Consider the following 22,444-nt stretch of genomic DNA (forward strand, 5'->3'; position numbering starts at 1 on the left):
GAAGAAGGAGGAGGAGGAGGAGAAGAAGGAGGAGGAGGAGGAGGAGGAGGAGGAGGAGGAGGAGAAGGAGAAGAAGGTGCTGAGTTCAAATCCCAGCAACCACATGGTGGTTCACAACCACCCATAATGAGGTCTGACACCCTCTTCTGGTGTGTCTGAAGACAGCTACAGTGTACTTATGTATAATAATAAATAAATCTTAAAAAACAAACAAAAAAAAAACCCAACACCACCTTGCTGGAATTCCTTGAGGGAACTTTGTCTTAAATAATGACCATACACATTGAACGCATCCGAAACTTACCGGATTCTCAACCCAATAGATGAACTGCTCTGAGTCATCAAATTCAACATCATAACCATTCTGTATCCCTGATACGGGGACCATGGCATCGTTGCTCTTCACCTCAGGATCAAGGGAGATTCCAAAAATTACATTTTCTCTTACAGACATCAAGAAAGGTTGATCACCTGTTTAAAAAAAAAAAAAAAAAAAAAGCAGTCAATATGATATCACAGTACTGCAGCAATAACTACATAACACACAACAGAGGTGCCTCCAGTAACCACAGCGTGCAGTCGGTAATGCTCACTGTCTCCTCATTCACAGTGACAATTGGGATCTGAGTCAGAGCGCTCTTCTCCCCCCCAAAGACAACCTTAACAAGGAGCCACTGAGAGTCAACCTGCAGGGAAGGTGGGGAGATGAACAATAACTTGGTGAAGAGTAACTTGTCTCCTACTTCTCAGATATCATTTAGTTAATAAATGCCTTCCTTACTAGATTCTAATTCACAAAGTAGCACGATTACTATTGTGTTTCATTTTATCACTATTGTAAATCTAAAGCTTGATAAGGAGAAAGCCTGAAATAAAAGAATTGCCCAAATTAAGTATCTGTAGTCAGGGGATAGAGAAGTAGCTAAGTCAGAGAGTGTTTGTCTTGCTTACAGGAGACCATGAGTTCAATCCATGTGTGCGCGCGAGCGCGCGCGTGTGTGTGTGTGTGTGTGTGTGTGTGTGTGTGTGTGTGTGTGTGTGTGTGTGCGTGTGTGTATGTCTGTCTGTCTGCATGTCTGTGTGTATGTGTGTGTGCGCGCGTGTGTGTGTGTGTGTGCGTGTGTGTGTATGTCCATTTGTGTATGTCTCTGTGTATGTCTGTGTGTATATCTATGTCTGTATGTCTGTGTATATATATGTCTGTGTGTGTACACAGTTAATAATAACTGTAATTGAATGAATAGAATTCACACAAGGGACTCTATACTACCCTCAAAAGCTCCCAAGATATCTAGTGATGACATAAACACCACAGGCCTCATTTACAACTCCTGAGCCTGAAACCTGTTTGAGTGTGTAGCTAGAGTTCATCTACTTGGTTTTGTCATTGTGGAAAGTATATTTCCTACATAAATGTAAGAAAGTTCTCATTCTAACTTCATACTATAAAGTTAGAAAAAAGCAAGTCCATTGAGATGGCTCAGGGGGTAAAAGTGCTGAGTTCAAACTCTGAAACCCACAGTGGGAAAAAACAACTGACTCTGCAAGTAATCCCCTGATATCCACACACAGTAACATGTGCATGCTCCCATGTGCACAAGCACACAAACACATAATAATAATAATAATAATAATAATAATAATAATAATAATAATAAAGTAAAATGTACATAAAATTGTGAGAAAGTAAAGAACCAGGAAATTCCATAACCCCCACACCATCAATACATCAATCAATACATCAATCAATACATCAATAACCACCATTGGTTTGTGGAAGCTTGCTTGTGTTCTCTTCCAGAATTTTAAATTCTCGGTTTGGTTTTTGTTTATGTAATGCTGAAATTAAACCCAAGACGCTACCCAAGCACACGCTGCCCACACTGACAACTCCAGACCAACTTCCAAACACTTCAAACTGACACCCAAAGGCTTGTGTTGGACAATCAATGTGTTCTCTTTCATGTCCAATATCAGACAAGCACTGCCAGAGCTGTCCCAGAGTCTTAGCAAACACCACTGAGGGCAAAAGAGCAATTAAGTTAAGAGAAATGTTTATCTACATTATTAATTTATTTAAATTTATTGGGAAAAATGTGTAACTTTTTTTTATAAGGTAATATATCTTGATAGTCAGGCTACACTTCAGAAACCAATTAGAAAATACTAAAGACCACTTCCAAAGGCAAGCCATGGGAAAGCCACAAGGGGGACTTCTTGGGAAATGACAAGTGATACCCTTTAAAATCACTACCACAGCCTGGCAGTAGTGACATACACGTTTAGTTCCCACACTCAGGAGGCAGAGGCAGGCAGATATCTATGAGTTCAGGGAGGCCCAAAGCTACATAGAGAAACCCTGATTGAAAAACCAAAAACAAAACAAACAAACAAAAAGAATCACCACCATATAGTAATATGGATGATGCCAGTCCCCAATGAGCAGCTGACAGTCTTTGTATGGTGAAAGAATTCTTTGTATTTAAAATATCTATGCCCAGATTAATCTTCTCTGAAAGACTCAAGGACACACTAAATTAAGCAATGTCAACAAGGATTAGTAATGTAATAAATCTCTGAAGAAAAGTAGAAAATGACAATCCCTGTTGTATTATCAATAATTAAAACCTTTCATCATGAAATTATCACTGCACAATGTCACATGTCTGGATGGGGCTTCATCTTGCATAGCCTGTAAATATCATAAATGTCCTGGATCCATTATCAATTTTCCATTTGAAAACCCCAGTTTTCCTGTAGATATGGACTTTTAATTTAGAAATATGTTTTAATTAGCCATTTAATTTCACGTTATCTCTAGTAATATGTATCAGTTTCAAAATACATTCATTTCTCTTCAATGAGAAGGGAATAGGCTCAGAGTCACTTTATAAGTTTCTAAGCAATAGAGGGTAATTTTTTTAAAGAGGTATATGCAAGTACACACTCTTGAAGGAATCATTTCTATTCTGTTTGCAATCTCTAAAGCACTTGACATAATACTTCACATACCCTTCAATCAACCTGTTAAGATAATATTTCTAACAGCTTATATTTCTAAGGTATCAGATGATAATAATAGTGATACTGAAGTTGGAGTCATAAGACCCAGGACAGATCATTCATCATTGACTACTTTTATGAAAATTAAAAAAAAAAAAAATGAAATGGACCTGAAAATGTTTAAGCTGTCTGTCTACCTTTTAAATGGAGACTTTGAAAATCACTTATCAGAAAGGTCAAGTGAAAGAAAGCATGAGGTTAAAGGTTGTTTAACCACGTGCACAGGTAACATAAGCTCCATAGACAACCTATGTGATAACTGAGGCGCTCAATAGAGTTATCCCCCTGAGAGTCCTTACTGAACAAAGTGGGACATACCATGCTCAGTTTCGGTTACAAATGGGTTGTGGGTAAACTATGACAGGTTTGATCATCACAGCATGCTTACCTCTCACACAGTTGACAGAATCATCAGAGAGGTTCCATCCTGAGGGACAAGCACAAGAATAATGTCTAGGCCCCTGTGCAGAAAGCAGGCAAAGATGGCTGCAAGTGGCAGAGGCACATGGATTTGGGGCTGTGGGAAAAAGAAAGAAAGCCAGGTTTGAATGCAAAATCATCTACAATACAGTGCGCAAGGTCATGGTCCTACCCAGAACTCCTGTTGTTGCAAAGGAGAATGCTTGCAGTTACCTAGAGAAAGGGTTGGCTTTCACAAAGTCCTGGGTTAACCCAATCTGTAACCAGATTATGACCAGTCACTGAATTATCTAGGACTCGTGATATAAATACAATGTCTCTTTGCCAGATCTAAAAGCTATCTTTTTTCATGAAATGAAAGCAGGTTATACGTCTTTCATGTGACCCTGATGCTTATCCAGCGATATCCAAGTTTTCCTTAGATAGCAATCTTCAATTTTTCCACATCCTTGCATGTGCCAGTCCTTGAAAAGAGGACTCTGTGCCATCTAGGCTCACAGGGTGCTTCTAGATCCCATTTTTCTACTTGCGGCATGCTAGATAACCCATTCTTTTTCTCACAAAAAAAAAAAAATATATTAAGCATCTGCTAGGTACTAAACACCATTCTACACACTGAGGATAAACAAGAGTGTGCACTGTAGGAAGGAAACAGAACTAAGTTCACGTTGGGGGGTGGCAATTGCAGAACATGATAATAAGCGGATATGAGGAGCAACATGGTGGCCGGGAAAGGGTGGTTAAGAACACTTCTCTGAGAATATGACATTTGAGCAGAACCCTGCATGACACAAGGCAGTCATTCCAACAGAGACAGAAGACAGATGTTCAAGACAAAGCAAGGAAGTAAAAGGTCAAAGCCAAGGACTCGCCTGGTGTGTCACTGGACCATGATGTAGTCCAGCGTGGTGAATGTAAGCCACAGAAGAGACAGGGCCAGACTCTGAGTGTGAGACACCACTGGAGAGATTTGAGGAGAGAAGATTATGGGAGGGTTAAGTGTTCTCCTTCCCGACAGAAAGATCACCACCAAGGTCAAATCTTTACATCATCTGTCCACCCACTCCCCATTCATGAAGGTGACTTGTGCTGGCCACAAAAGAATACCTACGAGGCAGCAGCATCATAATGAGAACAATTAGCAGCATAAAAAGGTCACAGAGCTGATTGCCTGGATAAAATGACATAATGAAGATAGATCGCTATTGCCACTTACAAAGGACCAATTTTCTTGTAGTGAACAAAAGACAGAGCAATACAAGGGGACAGGAGAAGCATGTGGTACTGTGGTCTGTGAAAGGTAAATGTACTGCCTAAGCACTAACATGTCCAGAAGAGGAAATGGCCATGCGATCCCCAGGGAGGCTGCTTTTTGACACTTACAAGATGGTTGCCTTGAAGGATGAATAGCAATTATTCCAAGCGGTTGGTGAACGCTGTACATTACAACAGACTGGTTCCTCCCGTGCCACTTGTTGGCGTGCATAACCTGATGAGTACCACGGTCAGTCCAGTACACAGAGTCTTCAAACAGAGTAAGAGCGTGTGGATGGTGGAGAACCTGGGAAGCAAATCCAGTCCAGAGTGAGACCACACCCAGAGACTCTCCTTAAATTCTTTTAAGATTTCCAGGTAAATACTGGAGACACCAGGAAGTAGCTAATACAAGTGTCTATTCTCGGAATGGCACTGGGTATCAATTTTTAAAATGGAAATTGTTCCAGAGCTATTCCTGCCACTCAATCTGTTATACCGAAGGTGTACGTTACCCCAAAGACGGCTACTCTTGGGGCTTCCTCAAGTCACAGAAACTAAACTATGATAGCTCTTTGGTAAACTACATATATTCCTGCATTAGCCAATTTGTAAAACTTAAACATGACTCCACTGAATTAAAAAAAAAAAAAATGTTAAACACATAGTAGGTTCTGGTTTCATTCACAAATATGAGTCTAGTTTATTCACTTTTATTAGACCATGATTTTAAAAGACTAGCATTCACAGATCACTGAAGTCACATTCACTATTAATCTTTTACAAGACATGGTACAATATGACTGGAACAAACATCTTCATTTTCTTGTTAGCAACAGAAGGTCAATGATATCTCACTCGTTTTCTTCCTCACTCTCTCACTTGCGCTCTCTCTCTCTCTCTCTCTCTCTCTCCCTCCTTCTTTCCTTTCTTTCTCTTCCATTTCATTGTACATATATGCTCATGTGCTCTCAGTTCTCAATGCTGATTTCCACTTTAGATTAAATTTAAACTTCATCATAGCAAACTTACCAAATCACTAGCAATGACCTGCCTTCGGTTATGTCCATCATAATCACAAAATTCAATGTAATCAAGATAGGCATCCATGAAGTAGATGAGGCGGTTGGGGTAGTCAATACTTAAGCCACAGGGCCAGTAGATCTTTTCCTGGACAATGACTGTGCGCATGGTGCCGTCCATGCTAGCTCGCTCAATGCGAGGGTGATGACCCCAGTCAGACCAAAACATTACATTGTCACTGTAAAGAGAGGGAACATATACAGGAAAGATAAAGCCCCCTTAATATAATGCAACACATAGGTCATTACTTCCTGTGATCATAATGCAGCCACAGGCCATCTGGATGTCTTTATAATGTGCATAAAACATGCATTACATTATGGCATGGGCATGCCCTAATGCCAACAATTCACAAGTCATTTTTATCCTTTTGACTTCTTCATCTTCAGAGACCCATTATAAATATCACTGGTGTATAATAACTCAGGAAAGTCAGCATCATATTGAATATAAACTATCTAATTCATCCTATAGACAATAGTCTAACTTACAGAATCTACTTAAAATCCAGGAAAGGTTTTTGAAAGGTTCTGAAATACATTAAAAAATTTTCTTTTTTTCTTCTTCTTACACCTATCAGGCAAATGTCTCTTCCTTATACAGCTTAAGGAGAAATAACATGAACTGTAAGCAGAAACAGCCATGTTGTTGTATCAAAATCACAGCTAAGTGTGTAGTCTCACCTATGGGGCATTGTTACTACATGCATTAATTAGAAACCTACCATACATTAAATACTTGCATGTTTAAACTAGTCAATGTCTCTCTTACCCCATTCTGGGATCTAATGCGAGTCCCCTAGGTTTTGTGACATTTTTGCTAATCAGTACTGTCCTGTGACTTCCATCAATTTTAGAGACTTCGATTGTTTCAAGAGTATAGTCTGTCCAGTAAATGTTGCGACCTATCCAGTCTACTGCAATCATTTCTGTCAAAGAGAGACCACTGTCATGGACCTACAAACAAAAGGATGAGATGTTAACATTAGAAAGAGTAAATGGAGGTAAATCATGGAAATTACATGAAAGTCTAGAGTAAGAAATTTAACATGTTGGGCCTAGAACTTTGTCTCCTACTGTAGCTAACCAGTAAGCCAATAACAATGTTTTTAGGGATAAACATAAAAGCATTCATAGCATTAAATAATGTGAAACAGCTGTATTAGCAGAAGGTTTCATTGTGATTTTAAAAGCTTTTACACTTGCCAAGGAGCTCTACCAATGTGTAACTGCTTACAATCTTCACTAAAGAAATTTATCTTTATCTATTATAAAGTAAGAAACAAACTTAGGGGACTGAAGAGATGGCTCAGTAATTAAAAGTACTTGGTGCTCTTGCAGAAGACCCAAGCTTGTTTCCTGGCACTCACACTGGGGATCAGACATCATCTTCTGGCCTCTACTAGAAACCACACACATGTGGCATACACTCAGACACATAAAATAAAAAGCTAATTAATCAAGCCAACTCAGGGAGATGGGTTGAAAATTTTAAGTCAGTTAAGGTTTGGTACAGCCATCCCTTGACTCTCTTGCTCTGACTTAGGAAAGATTCACAATGGATCTGCATCACATGGCACAGAATTCAGGATCATGGGGAGTCTTGGAGCGCACACACACACGCACAGGATTGAAGTCAGGAACATCCAGACCTCTTGGATATGATTGCTACCCAGGATGAGGGAAGGCAGGACCTTCTCTTGGTGAGCAACAACTGAAAATATAAAAGGACTGTGGATAGAGTAACTGAGATAGAGAGATAGAGATAAAGAAGATAGAGAAGGACTGTAGATAGAGAATAACTTACCACTCTCTTATCTGTTCCATTTTGAAAGACACTCCAGGTTTTACCCTGCAGTAAGTCACTCCAAAAGACACGACCAGTGACTGAATCAAAATCAAGAGCAACCACAAAAGAAACATCCTGGACCAAAGAATAGATGTTGTGCGTGTGAGCAGTGATATTGTCCACAATGATTTTGTCACGGCTTGCTACAACTAACAAGAGATTTTCAGATGCTGTGCAGGAAAAGAAAAAAAGAAAAAGAAACTGTCAGTGAATCTGAAAGAAAAATACAACTAAATACAATTAAATAGTCTAGTCAACATTCAGTCATGGTATCAAACTAGAGAAATGGGAGCGTAAGGCCACTAGAGTGAATCACATTGTCTACAGACATGTCATCCTGAATATCCTTGATCTCATCAGAAGTTAAGTGGGATCAGGGGAACCTTGCTTGCTCATTGATATTCATTAGTGCATAAATCAGTTATGTTCTGAAAAAGCCTGCTTTCTTGGATTATTGCAGTGGGCATCTGAGCATCAGTCCAGAGTAAGCTGTTCATACATTGACCCTTGACTTGCTTGTTGCAATTTGCTTTCTATCTTAGCAGACTTTAGGCTTGATTCTTGGCAGGACACAAGTTTCAAGTATTTTTGTTTTCCCCCAAACCATTAGCAGAGAGTTCCGCCTACTAATGTTCCCTTCCCCCCTGGTCTTTTTTAGTATTAAGTCACACTGCATTTAGGTTGGCCTAAGGCTACTCCAACAGAGAGCCATCTCTGCCTTCACCGCAGCTGCTGTAACCAAATGACTGAGTTCTGACCAATAGTATATCAGTAACAATGATGGAGCTACTTCCTTAAAAGGAAGTTTCTTTTCCTAGTCTATTTTTCTAAGGGAAAGAAAAGACTAGAGCAAAGTAGTTGGATCTTGCGTGGAAACTTCAGATAATAAGAATCAGTCTGTCCCTTAGGTTGTTTTCATCCAGCCTTCTTGAAAAGAAAGAAGTCCTTGTTGACATTGGTATTTTTGATGCAAAGCTTCGTGTAGTCCAGGTTGGCCATGAACTCACAAGGAAGCTCAAGCTCATCTGATCCTACCTCTCAAGTGCTGGGATAACAGGCATATGCCACGGCATCCTGAAATAAGGAAACTTTTAAACCCTCCTCTGTTGAACCACTTTGAGAGCCGCTGAATCAATATTCTAATATCTAGCATATTCACTTTCATATGGGTCAAAAGGAATTGAATAAGCTGTCTAGTCATACTGACTGATAATCAATCCTACCAAAGGCTTACACTCTGAGAGAGGCTATTAAATTTCCTGGAGTTGGTTCCCTTTTAAGCTTAATAATTACCTGTGACTTTGCAAGTCCTCCCATCACTTTCCAATGTATATTCCGGATCACAAGCGCACCGAAAGGAACCTCTCATGTTGACACAGTGCTGGCTGCAAAAGCCTGGAATATCACACTCATTTACATCTTCACAGGTCTTGGTATCATTGGCAAGTTGGTATCCTAATGGACATAGGCAGGTGGCTCCGAAGGGCCCTTGCATGCACTGGTGAGTACAACCACCATTAAAATGAGAGCAGCTGTCTTGATCTAGAAGAAAGAGTCAGTGGGGGAAAGTCAAGCACCCTTGCTTTTTTGATTCACTCCAATGTAGTTCCATGCCTACTTTAATGAGAGTTAATTAAGAGCCCCAATCTCTTGGGTGATCCTCTCTGAATTGCCTGAGGCTATCTGTATGAGAATCTATAACCACCCTCCAGTATAGCTCCGTTTATAGCTATAAGAGAATTTTGAGAAATTAATGCTGGCATCAAGAAACCAAACTGTCACTGATAAAGCAGAGAAGTCTAACGTGCTCCCTCTGGAATTCTCCAGCCTAACTAGAAATGTTTTGCATGGAAAGCTGGAATTGATTAACTGGAGGACACAATTTGCTAACACACCATCACGCCTTATTCCGCATGGCAATGGCTGAAGCAGCCCAAAGCCAGGTCATATACTGGGTATGAAAATACTATTGCCAGGAGCACCATAACTTACAGGTAAAGAGTCAAAATACAGAACATGCACTAGAAGGGGAAGTCTCAGTAATTAGTGAAATGTCAGTATACACATGACACATGTGAAATCATAAAGGTCTAGAATATTCACAGTCATACCTTTCTGAGGTTCATCTGAGAGTGAATTAGGATACAGAGGAAAGAAAGAGAGGACAGTAATTAGGATTACATGCCAATCAGAGCATTTTAATCACCGCAAACACAACCCCCTGGGTTTCATTGGTTCTATGACAAGTTCCGATTAAAATTAGAAAATCTTCACGTTAGTAAAGTTTACGGACACATTACAAAGAGAGTTACACTTGATTTGATGATATGATGTCCTGAACAGTGACATAAAGAGAAAAGAAACCACAGACACAAGAAAAAGGGAATTAATGAGAAGTGTTATGCAGTCATCATTTATTGGAATTTATTGTTACTCCTACAGGGATATAAAGACACAAAGGAACTAAAATCCCCTTCCCAAAATGGGGGTTGTAACAGTGCTGGGGTATAGCCATCTACTGTTCAGAATAAATTTGTGTCCAGTAAACTGTGATCAGGGAACTTACTGCAAAGCGGGGACTCATCAGTCCCATTGGGACAGTCAAAGACGCCGTCACACAGGGCGCTCAGATTGATACAGATGCTGTAGCCCGGGCACTGCCACTGTGAGCTAGGACAGTGAAAAGGCTGGGTAGGACAGTCCTTCTCATCACTCATATCCCTGCAATCATTGTCCCCATCACAGATCCATGCTTTGTAGATGCAGTTTCCATTGTCACAGAGAAAATGAGATGGAGAGCAGGTCTTTGGAACACAGCCATTGTGCTCATCCGATCCCTGGATACAGTCTGGATGCCCATCACACTCCCAGGTGTTAGGGATGCAGGTACCATCTCCCTGGCACTGAAACTCATCTGGGTGGCACATACCAGGAGGCCTGGTTGCTAGAGGGAACAAAAGCACATGAGTAATGCACTTGTGATTGAATTTATGATCCTTTTGTGATATAGATTCAGAGAAGTTTATTCTGGACAAACAGTAGGCTTATAATAATGATTAAAATGGAACCAATACTAAAGGCACAATTGTAGTACATGGAAATATTTATGGGAGATTAGTGGATCCAAAGACAAGCTATGTACTCTTGTATAAACGTACAAGTCAGAAATTCATCCTTCCCCCACCCCCACTTTAATGAATTTACATACTTCCTTTCTTATTCCTTGGGATTGTCTAAAATGTCACTGCTCAATCAAGTGAAACATCATATCATAGGCCCCTAATCGGGGAGTATAACAGAACAGGGTCCATCAGAATTACACGGAGTTCTCCTTAGATTAGAGGGAGATTATTTTCTTTCTAGCCCTTCATAGAAGTTTAACTGAGTCACATCTAAAACTATCTGCCTGGCTTCAATTACCTTAGTCCTTTTATAATCTCTCTATGGACAAATCTACAGCTTGAATGAATGAGTTGATCCCATATAGTCCCTATACCATTTCTAGTCCACAATTTGGCTTCCAAACTGAGATTTCAATGAAACTACATCCAGGTAGGTCTGGCAAAATGTCAAAAGGCTTAAAAATTCACATAATAAATAAAAAGAACTGACTCCCTCAAGTTGTCTTCTGACTTCCATATGTGTGTGCTGTGACGTGTGTGTGCATCCACATATGTGCACGCAAATATCTAAGGAATTAACTATTTGATATGTCCATTTATATAACACCAGCTGTCTAACTACAAATCATTATATGGTAATAATACCCATGTATTATTAATTCATGTCAATATCTCATTCTCTTAAGAATACTCTGTACTTTATGTCTTCCTCCAGTTTATCTGAATAAAAAAAAAAAGACCTATATAGTAATAGCCAATACTAAAATAAGGGATCTCTTTGTCTGAAGTAAACTGTATGTGTGGCACTTACGACAGCCCGCCTCGTCAGAGTTGTCCTTGCAATCGTACACCCCATCACAGCGGTACCTGCTGTTAATGCAAGAATTCCCGTCAGCACATTTGAACTGAGAGCTCGTGCAGTTTAACACTGAAAATGAAAGAGAAAAGTGTAAAGTGTATGACATTAACTCCAAGATAAACTGAGCACACAGTAAGGGAAAAGCAAGGCCATCGTCCACTTACCACAACCAGCCTCATCAGAGCCATCAGCACAGTCCTTGTCCCCGTCACACACATACAGCGGGCTGATACACCGGTGGTCGGGGCAGCGGAACTGGGTAGGCTGGCAGGTCCCTGAAGCTTCTAATGACAAGCAAAAACAAAGCCAAGCTTATTTTCTGTTAACAGACTTATCTCAGTCCTGTGTGTTCAAATTCCTTCAGATCAGCAGTCATGTCAAAGCCAGCTCACGGGGAGAACCCAAAGTGAGAATTCGGAATTAAATCTTTGGAAACAGAAGCGGTTCGTCAAGGCAGCAGCAAGCGTTCCCCCTGGGGGTGCATCTCCTGAGTCTGACTCTACCAAATCTGAGTGACATGGTCATCGCTTCTTGTCCTTTTGGCTAAAATCAAGAGTAGTATCTGAGTGACATGGTTAGCTCACCACATGCCAAGAAGCATCAATGCTGGAGTTGCCTATCCCTCCATAAAGTCGGTGAAAAATCACACATGGCTAGATTGCAAACATTCAAAAGGCCCAACTCCCCCAGAAGGAAAATGAATTGCCCAGGCCTACAACCAGTACAAGAATTTAGTCCAGAGAGCTCTGTTCCATCTTAAACTATTGTTACAAGTAACAATGCTAAAGAATAAGAAGCAGGGAGATAAAAAAGAGAGCCTATGTCCTTATTCTGGATTAAATGAAAAGATAAAAAGAAAAAACAAAAGTGCCAGAGGTCTGGATGCTTACAAAGTACTGGGTAAAATTTTTTTTTCATTAAAGGCTTTAAAAAAAAATGTATACATGTGTGATGCATATATGCATGATCATAAATGGCCATTAGAGACATGCATGAGTACACATGTATCTGATAGCACAGGGTGACATCATCCTCCATTGGCTGTCCTCAGTCCTCCCCTTCCTTTACAGCAGCATTTAACGGTACTACAGATGTGTACCACTGCATCCAGCCCGGGTCCTTGTTTTCCTTTGTTTATAGTTTCTATGGGGGTGTCTGACAGCTATGTTGTGCTGTGATAAAGCTCAGTACCTTTAGGAGAAGCTTTCAACATGTATCAGACTACTGATAGCAGAGGTTGATAAGGGTAGAACTGGAAGAGTCTTAGAGGAAACAACTCAAAGGCTACTGAAAGCATACAAAGCTAACCAACCCAGAGAAATCAGCTCAACACTCACGACAGTTCTTTTCATCCGATCCATCCGAACAATCATTGTCTGTGTCACAGACCCAGTCTTTTGGGATACACATGTGATTGTCGCAGGTGAAGGAAGTGGGCGGGCAAGTGGATGGTGAACGAGTGGGGCAGTTTTGCTCATCACTTCCATCTAAACAGTCATTCTGTTTGTCACAGCGCCACTGGCCAGGGATGCACTGTCCACCATGGACACAGGTGAAAGCCGAAGGTGAGCAAGTGTTATCTACAAAGAGCCACAAGGTGGTCACGAAAATGTTTGGTTCTAGACATTTACGAGGTTGTTCCTGTAGAAACTAAGATCTTCTCACCTTTCAATACACTATTACACAAAATAAGAAGAAATGTAAGAATGGCTTAGGTTTGGTAAGTACCAAGCATAATGTATGCACATACCATACATATATATATATGTATGTGTGTGCATGCATATGTGTGTGTATATATACATATATATGTATATACATACACATATATCCTCTTCTAACCATCAAAAGAAAACTATGATTACTATATAATTACCTTACATCAGACTTTGAAAGATAAGGAAATCTTCCCAAGACTAAAGCTCTAGCTGGTATAATCCTGAGCTCATCTTTACCTTCCCTCCTATAACAATTTCAGCAAAATGTACAACTTTTCAAATAACTCTTCTTTCACTCTAGAAGCACAGGTTACTACTACTACTGCCCTCATTTTAATAGATGCTTCTATTTTCAGTTTTTTTTTAATGGGCTATTTGGGCCTTCTGCAATGATAATCGTTAGGACTGAAACTTCATAGACTAGAATACCACCAAAAGAGTGTAGAATTAGAGATCCATTCCACTTAAATTCATTTCACTCTGAAAAGAGGGATAAAACACACACAGGACATGATGTTTTCAAAGTCTACTGTTACAAGGACCTGTTCTGTAATACTATTCTCGCCATTGCTGCTGATCAAACCCAGGGCCCTGCTTATGCTAAGCAGTTTCAGTATGATTGAGCCCTATCCTCAGTCCTGATTGACAGGGATTCTCTGTGTAGCCCTGGCTGTCCTGGAACTCACTCTGTAGACCAGGCTGGCCTCAAACTCAGAAATCTGCCTGCCTCTGCCTCCCAAGTGCTGGGATCAAAGGCGTGCGCCACCACTGCCTGGCTTTGACTTTTTAAAGAATGGACTATATAATTCCAAAGAGCAATTGTCCAATAATAGTCTAACACATCTCTAACATTACCTATGAATTATATGTATTGGTCAACTTATCTTTGGAGTATATTTTCTAAAAATATATTTTATTGTCTAAAAGATACCTCAGTGGTATTTTCTCATGCTCATAGCCCATGCTTTGATTATTGCGTATGGATGGCCAGTCTTCTATTCTATTCACCTCCCCAAAACTCCAGCACAGGTACTTACTAAGTGCCCCACACTGATGCTCATCACTGTTGTCATGGCAATCATCCACTCCATCACAGCGGAAGAAACTGGGCACACACTTGCCATTGTTGCAGGGAAAGGAGAAGGAGCCACACTGCTGTGTGGGCGGCTCTCGGGCTGGGTCTCCCTCACAAGTCATCTGGTCCCTCTGAAGCTTCATTCCATAGGGGCAGCCACATACCCGCTGGAAATTCGGAACTGGGAAGCAGAAATGGCTGCAGTCGCCGTTGGGATGGGTAGTCTGACTGCAGTAGTTAGACCCTGAAATGCAGAAGCAAGTAGGTCCAGACTTCAATATATGCAGGGAAAAAAAAAATTCCAGAACCAACGCTCCAAAGTTGGGAATTAGCCCCCCAAAAACACCATTTGGTTTAAGTACAAGGAGGTTCTAACATGTGTATTTCCAAGAAACCAGAGTCTTGCTGTGTTAAACTATATGGCTGACAGGAATGTAGCACTGTCAGCAATCATGTTGAAGACTCAGTTAAAGAGAAAGGAACCACCAACTCAGATAACTATGTCCGTATGGCAATGCCCCTCACCCGTCTGGAGGTCAGCATCATATGCTTTCACGTGCATTATGCTGCTGATGCCACTTCGAACAACTGTCATATCACTACCGTCTGACTTCCTGACTCGAATAATCGCACCCAGTCTCCAGTCTGTTACAAACACGTTATCTAAGGAAGAAAAGAGAGTGGTTAGCGCTTCAGTCACAAGTTAAGGAAAGGCAATAGGCTTGCAAGAACGCAGTAATCCAGGAGCCCATCGGTCATCTACCTATAACCATTTGATCTTTGGAAGTCCATATTTTATTGACATCATGGCTCAAGTTGAGGCAAATGTATAACGGTATTTAGTAGCAATTATACAAATAAACTTGAAAAAGTTGAGTTCTTATCCCCAGTTAAAACAATTTTTTTTAAAGGAAACAGAGCCCATCATCTCCAAGGACAGTTCAGAGTGCAGCATCTTGTAGCCTATGAGAACTTCTACTATTTTTCAGATCCAATTTTAATAAGAAGCTTTTGCTGGGAGATGGTGGCCTATATCTTTAATTCCAGCACTCAGGAGGCAGAGGCAAGGCAGATCTCTGAGTTTGAGGCCAGCCTGGTCCACAGAATGAGTTCTAGGACAGCCAGGGCTACACAGAGGAGGAGGAAGAGGAGGAGAAGGTGGAAGAGAAAGAGGAAGAGTAAGAGGAGGAGGCAGGGGAGGAGGAGGAGGTTTTTAATAAGGAAAAATACAGATCTCATTTTTTTTAAAAAATTGTGTTTGAGTAAAAATATCAACAATTGTTCAAAATTACATATAATCCTAATAATACAGATTTCTCAAAGAATTCTACAAGACCATAACTAGAAAATACAACTAAGAATAAATGCTAACAATGTCACCCATGTTATGAACTCAAGTTTCCTCATCTGTGGTCCATACTAGTACGTCATTAAAGCCCCTAAATCATATCTCCCTTTATTGCAGATTTCAGTTCCACCATTCAGAACAGTGTCTCATTGTATTTAAATAGATGAAGAGTCAAATCAATCTTATAGGTCTGTGCAGTATACAGTCAAGAAACTCTAGCTAGCCTTTCATTAAAAGCTTTGCATAGTGTTATGAAATAAAAGAGCATTCCATACCAAATTCATAGTGAAGCTAACTAGGCATGGTAGCATTCATAGGTTTCTGAGGCTTGAGGAAGGAAGATCATGGGTTTGAATGAGCCTGGGCTCTGTAGGGAGACCCTGTCTTCAAAGAAAAAGAAAGAGAAGAAATTCATAACAGAAGTCAGAATTGGCTGAAACTAATATTTTGGGATATAGTATTGTTCTCATGGGAACACACTCACTATTTTTCATACTGATAAAACCAAAAGATATCCAAACATCCCACCATATAACAGAAGAAAATTAACATCTAAAAAAATGTTCCTATGACTAGCAAATAGCATGAGCCTGACAGACAATATTTGAAAGGGGGAGTGAAAACGGGAGGGAGGCCTGTTTATAATTGACTCATCTCATCAAGAATCTCAGAGCATTTTCAAAATACTTTAAAAATACCACACACTCCACAGATAGACAGCAGAATGGAATATTCAGTATGGCTACCCAGTCGCATTGCTGAAAGCACTATGCCAAGTATTTGACTAGGGGGTTCCAACAGGAACACAACAGGTTTACACACAGGGCTTTTGGTAGCTCTCTACGAAGTGTCACCCCTCAAACTAGACAAATTACGGTATACTTTGTTTGTTCATTTGTTCAGACAACAAGGTCTCACTGTTCAGTTTATTCAATTGAGTTGGCAGTGATCTTGCCCTGCAGTCCAAGCTGGCCTCATGATTCCCCTGTCTTCCAAGGGCTGGGATAACAGGAACACACTACCGGAAGGTTTGAGCAAGCATTTGTGTGTAATCTATGAGCTACACATAAGAACCCTGTTTCAGGAATAAACAAGTCAACTGCTTTATTCTGCATGGTCTTATTATACAAGTGAGCCATGACTTAAATATGTGGCCTAGGTCACTCTCATGGTGATTCTCCTGATTAAGCCTCCCAAATGAGTGTGTACCACCAAGCCTGTCTCACCAGATTTATAGATAGATAGATAGATAGATAGATAGATAGATAGATAGATAGATAGACAGACAGGCAGACAGGCAGATAAATAGGTAGATAGATATTCCTTTTGAGCAACCCAAGTCACAGAAGCATGTCTCCACTGAAGAAGGTAGTTGAGAGAAGTAGACCAAAGTTTGGCAATAATCATGGTCTCTATTATTTCCCACAATTCCATGCCTCTCAGAAATCTTTACTAGCAATGTGAAAATTGTACAGATATATGAATTAAAAAAAAACAATCATGTGTTTCTCTTCTTCATAAGTCATATTTTTGGGTGGGAATGGAGTTTTGTGGCAAATATATACCTTTTGTTACTTCAAAGCATACCTTTAAAAACAGTGAGTCCAAATGGATGAGTCATCTGGTCTATATGGCCCAGTCTTTTTCTATCTAAACCATCAAGGTTGCTGTGCTCAATCTTATCAAAAAAAGCATCCACCCAGTACAATCGTGAAGCACTAAAAAAAAGAAGAAGATATGTTATCTAATCCCGAGACTGTGAGTGTCCTGAACATTGAGGACATTGGCAGTTAACTTTCATATAAAAGTCAATGTGTCTATTAATAATTTACATTGTATGCTTCTCACAGATACAGTAAGCTTGAAATTTGAAATCTTTGAGTTGGGAAATATATTTTCCTCCTTGAGAAATAGACAGGAATATTGATGTTAATATTTAAAAGACAACACACTTCTGCCCTTTTTCTTCCATAACCTGCTTAAATAACATATATTTACAAGCTCATTGGTCTTCTTCCTAGATAGATCAACTCCTGAGACCCCCAGAGCATGTATAACAAATATACACTAGTCGATTGATTCAGTATTCATTAACTAATTCACTTGTTGATTAATTACTATCCTTAAAGTGTCTCTATAAGATTAAACCCAAGCTTGCTACATTTCATCAGATCTCTACACAAATTTCTACACAAACTTCATCCATCTTGGCTCTGTCATTCTACTGTTTCTAGAAATTTCCTCAGAATACTTAAGAGTGCATTGATTTTTCATCCCACCAGCAACTGGCCAGTTGTGTTTGTATCATTCAGCATCCATTACCCATGACCTGACAGTGATCAAAAAGTCTCAGAAACATGCAGGATTCATTTCCTTACTCCAACACACCACCATGTGTCCAGTATACTGGAACCAGTGTCCAGTATACCTTCTCTACACTAGACAGTGATTAAAATTCAAATGGTATCTACTCACCTCCAATCGATGGCCAAACCATTGGGCCACCCCAGGCTGGTGTTGACTATGGGCATTAGGTGAGATCCATCGCTCCATGCTCTCATAATTTTTGCAGGACGGAACCAATCACTCAGGAACATATACCTAGAAAGTGGGATCAAATCAAGGAGAACAATATTGGAACAAACTGATAGCTTTAAAAACTGTTACAACTGACTTTACTCTCCATATATGCTATTGGGTTTGGCATATTTAATTCTAAGTTACCTTTTAAGTTGTAAATATGTAATCACAGTCACAATTATAAATGATATTAAAATGGGCATCCAGGAGAGAGAATAAGTAGACTACAGGTTGTAAAACTTCTGTTGCCCAACATATTAATGGGCACCTTTAATTCCCAACACTTGGGAGACACATGTCACCCTGAGTTCCATAGTGAGTTCCAGGACAGCCAGAGCTACTGTGAATTCAAGGCCAACCTGGTCTACATAGTGAGTTTCAGGACAGCCAAATCTACATAGGAAGATTCTGTCTCAAAACAAAACAAAACAAATCAAAACAAAAACAAAACAAAACAAAACAGAGTTTGCTGGGTTTTTAACCACCTATGTAGCCAAGCTAGCATTTAACTTATGTTTCTCTGCCATCAGCACTATAACTCTAATGCTAGATAATTGGTGCCATCCTTCATATGTGACCCTGATTCAGATTACATAGTGAAGACTTCATGAATAAGAAATCAAATTTACTTTCTTTTCATCTGAGATTAAACATTCAGAATCTACCACACCATTCTCTATTTATTCTTCTATAAGGAATTTATAACTTTACAAAAAATTATCTCAGTGTTAGGGTTCAAGAGATGTTTCAGTGAGAAAGAGCACTTGTTCTTGGGATCCGGAGTTCAAATCCCAGACCCCATCTTCTGGCCTCTAGATTATTCACAGGCATTCTCACCTACAGACGTATACAACATATAAACACACACACACTTGTTAATCTAACTGTAAACATACACTCGTTAATCTAACTCTAAACAACATCTTTTTCTCTCCTTTTTGTTTTGTATTTTTTGGGGGGAGGAGGGTTATTTGGTTTTCTTTTGCACCAAGGTTTCTTACTATATAACCCTGGCTGTCCTGGAACTCACTATGTAAACCAGGCTGCCTTGAACTCAAAGAGATCTGCCTTCCTCTGCCTCCCCAATTGCTGGGATTAAAATCATACACCACTTTTTTTTCCCTCCACTTCTCTTTCTCTTTCATACAATCCCTAGGAGTCATAACCATTTCTGGGTGTAGCTTTCTAAACTATGATGACTCACATCATTTCAAAGAAAATGGAAGAATGCAACAGCTTTTCAAAACTAAAGATTCAGAGTGATATAAATTCATTAGAAAAAAAAATCAGGGCTGGCGAGATGGCTCAGCGGGTAAGAGCACTGACTGCTCTTCTGAAGGTCCTGAGTTCGGATCCCAGCAACCACATGGTGGCTCACAACCATCTGTAATGAGATCTGACGCCCTCTTCTGGTGTGTCTGAAGACAGCTACAGTGAATTACGAGCAAGCAAGCGGGGCGGAGCTCAATTGCCAGCAGCCACAAGATGGCTCACAGCCAGCTGTACAGCTACAGTGTACTCATACACATAAAATAAATAAATAAATCTTTAAAAAAAAGAAAGAAAGAAAAAAAATCAACCATTTAACTGTGTAGGTGAATAAGGTTTACAAAGAAAAACTAAAAGTATATAAAGAGAACACAACTTTTAGAAAGGGATAAAGAGTCAAGCGGTGGTGGCGCACGCCTTTAATCCCAGCACTTGGGAGGCGGAGGCAGGCAGATTTCTGAGTTCGAGGCCAGCCTGGTCTACAGAGTGAGTTCCAGGACAACCAGGACTACACAGAGAAACCCTGTCTCGAAAAAAAACCACAAAAAAAAAAAAAAAAAAGGAGAAAGAGAGAGAGAGAGAGGCAGAGAGAGAGGCAGAGAGAGAGAGAGAGAGAGAGAGAGAGAGAGGAAGAAAGAGAAAGAGAAAGAAAAAGAGAAAGAGAAAGAGAGAGAGAACAAGTCTTGTGTCTGAGTAGGTCTAGAGTTAACTACGGATTTGGCTCAACAGTGTAAGTCCTTCCCAAGTCACTACAGCTCACCTAGCCACAGACTTAAAGAGAGGAGATACACATATATATCCCACCCCTACCCCAGGTGAGGGAACCTGGCTTGGTGAGTTTTTCTTATCACCTCTAAGTTTTTCTTATCATTCCATTCAAATACAACAGAGTGTCTCAGGCACATTCTGAATAAGCTACTGCACACATTCAGACTGTTCTGTTTCCTCCTGTCTGACTCAGTGCTCATGGTGCATAAAACCGGGATTTTAAAGTTCTTAGACTGAAAACCGACTAGAAGATTAGCACCCAACCCCTTACCCCCCCGTCACCCCACCCCCGCTAAAACCTCATATCGATACACTAAAGTGGGGCAAGAATTGGATCCTTCCTTGATAGCTCTGCTAGATCTTTTTTCCTTCCTAGGGTAACTATAGAAAAAACATACTTCAGAGAAAGGCAAAACTTGATTTTCAAGTAGATAAGGTGATCCCTTAAGCTTATGCCTGAGATGAAATTGAAGGTGAGTGTCACAGCCGGTCCCTGGGGCAGCACACCGTGAGAGGCATTCAGCAGTTGCAAGCTCTCACATACCCAGCAGTGGGATGCACCACAATGGAGCGAGGATTGTTTAAGTTGCTGATTATCTGTCGTCGGGACTTATCTGCCAGCCTCAGAACAGTGACACTCTTTAACCCTCCATCTGTCCAGTAGAGATTCCTTGAGATCCAGTCGAAGGTCAAACACTCTACGTTTTCCAACCTGTTTGCTGTGAGGACTTCTTTTCCTAGAGGTAAAAATACAGTCATGTTATTTAAGACAAATTTCCCAACGTTTAAAGGGTGGATGAAAGGGCATATTGTAAAAACATGTGTGGAATTCTTTAAGGAAAAAAGAATCTGCGAACTGCTGAGCAACAATGAGATAAACCTAGAATCTATCTCTTGCCCACAGTTTGGATCTCAAAGAGGAGATACGGTGGTAAGTGATAAACAGAACTGGGTCTGGATTTACTCCCTTCTTCAACCTTCCAGAACATGTGAGAAAGATACCTGAACTCACCTACTACCACCCAGAGACAGCTCTGAGCTGACACTGCCAGGTACAGTTGGGGGTAGCCCACAAACTGTACCGCCCAACCCTCTGGAGACACAGGAAGCCAAGATCGCAAGGAAACCAGAAGAACTGGCTACGTGAGAAGAAAAAGACCACCTTTCTTCGGCACACCCTTCCCTGTGAGAACTTTGAGGCTTCCTTCTCTCTAGCCCATTAAGAACAAGCAACCAGATTTCTGTTTTGCAGTGTGTTTTAAGAAAAAGAAAGGGCAGCCAGGCAGGGTGGCATATGCCTTTAATCAGGCCAGTGTGTCTCTGAGTTCCTGAGGCCAGCCTGGTTTACAGAGAGAGTTCCAGGACAGCCAGAACTGTTACACTGAGTAAACCCTATCTCAAAAAAGAAAAATAAATTAATAAAAAGGGGGGGGGTTCAAAATAAATAGATAAATAAATAAAAGTGAAAGGTGGCCTTTTGTGCTAATAATACAAAAACATGTTGCTTAAGTATTCACTATGAGCCAAGTACCTTACATGTACCCATTCAACCTCATGGGTACTATATATGGGTGGGGATTACTACTGGGCCTTTTTATGGATGATGAATGGGGAAATGCAACATGAAGTACTGGATACAAGAAACGTGAGAGGAGGAAGCAATGAGAGTCTCCTGTGTACACAGCTTGGCAGTGCTTGGTAGGCTACAGGGTCCCAAGGGGAACAGAGGAAGAGAGTGCCAGGTGCTGTCACTGCTTAGGTAGGACCAAGTGACAGGGACTGAAGAACAGAGAGGACGAAGGACCAGCAGGTTGGGGCTCCAAGAACTCATTTGTCAATATTAAAATGTACTTTCTTTTTTTTTTTTTAAAGATTTATTTATTTATTATATGTAAGCACACTGTAGCTGTCTTCAGACACACCAGATGAGGGCGTCTGATCTCATTATGGATGGTTGTGAGCCACCATGTGGTTGCTGGGATTTGAACTCATGACCTTCCGAAGAGCAGTCGGTGCTCTTCCCCACTGAGCCATCTC

At 40.4% G+C, this 22,444-nt stretch overlaps 1 protein-coding gene across 1 annotated transcript in view; it reads right to left on the bottom strand.

Moving 5' to 3' along the window:
- The window catches only part of Lrp2 (LDL receptor related protein 2), a 160,974-nt gene that overhangs the window by 70,829 nt on the left and 67,701 nt on the right, over positions 1-22,444 (bottom strand). Inside the window, exons 17-32 of the mRNA XM_031370522.1 lie at positions 20,952-21,144; positions 18,266-18,391; positions 17,378-17,508; positions 14,968-15,105; positions 14,405-14,686; positions 12,987-13,229; positions 11,814-11,933; positions 11,602-11,718; positions 10,235-10,612; positions 8,962-9,210; positions 7,627-7,838; positions 6,592-6,776; positions 5,770-5,998; positions 4,867-5,044; positions 3,452-3,580; positions 305-471 (exon numbers count right to left, since the gene is read on the bottom strand). Coding sequence (XP_031226382.1) covers positions 305-471; positions 3,452-3,580; positions 4,867-5,044; positions 5,770-5,998; positions 6,592-6,776; positions 7,627-7,838; positions 8,962-9,210; positions 10,235-10,612; positions 11,602-11,718; positions 11,814-11,933; positions 12,987-13,229; positions 14,405-14,686; positions 14,968-15,105; positions 17,378-17,508; positions 18,266-18,391; positions 20,952-21,144 — 3,077 coding nt within the window. The remainder of the gene's footprint in view (positions 1-304; positions 472-3,451; positions 3,581-4,866; positions 5,045-5,769; positions 5,999-6,591; positions 6,777-7,626; positions 7,839-8,961; positions 9,211-10,234; positions 10,613-11,601; positions 11,719-11,813; positions 11,934-12,986; positions 13,230-14,404; positions 14,687-14,967; positions 15,106-17,377; positions 17,509-18,265; positions 18,392-20,951; positions 21,145-22,444) is intronic.

Source organism: Mastomys coucha, unplaced genomic scaffold (genome assembly GCF_008632895.1).
Source record: "Mastomys coucha isolate ucsf_1 unplaced genomic scaffold, UCSF_Mcou_1 pScaffold15, whole genome shotgun sequence".
Lineage (NCBI taxonomy): Eukaryota > Metazoa > Chordata > Mammalia > Rodentia > Muridae > Mastomys > Mastomys coucha.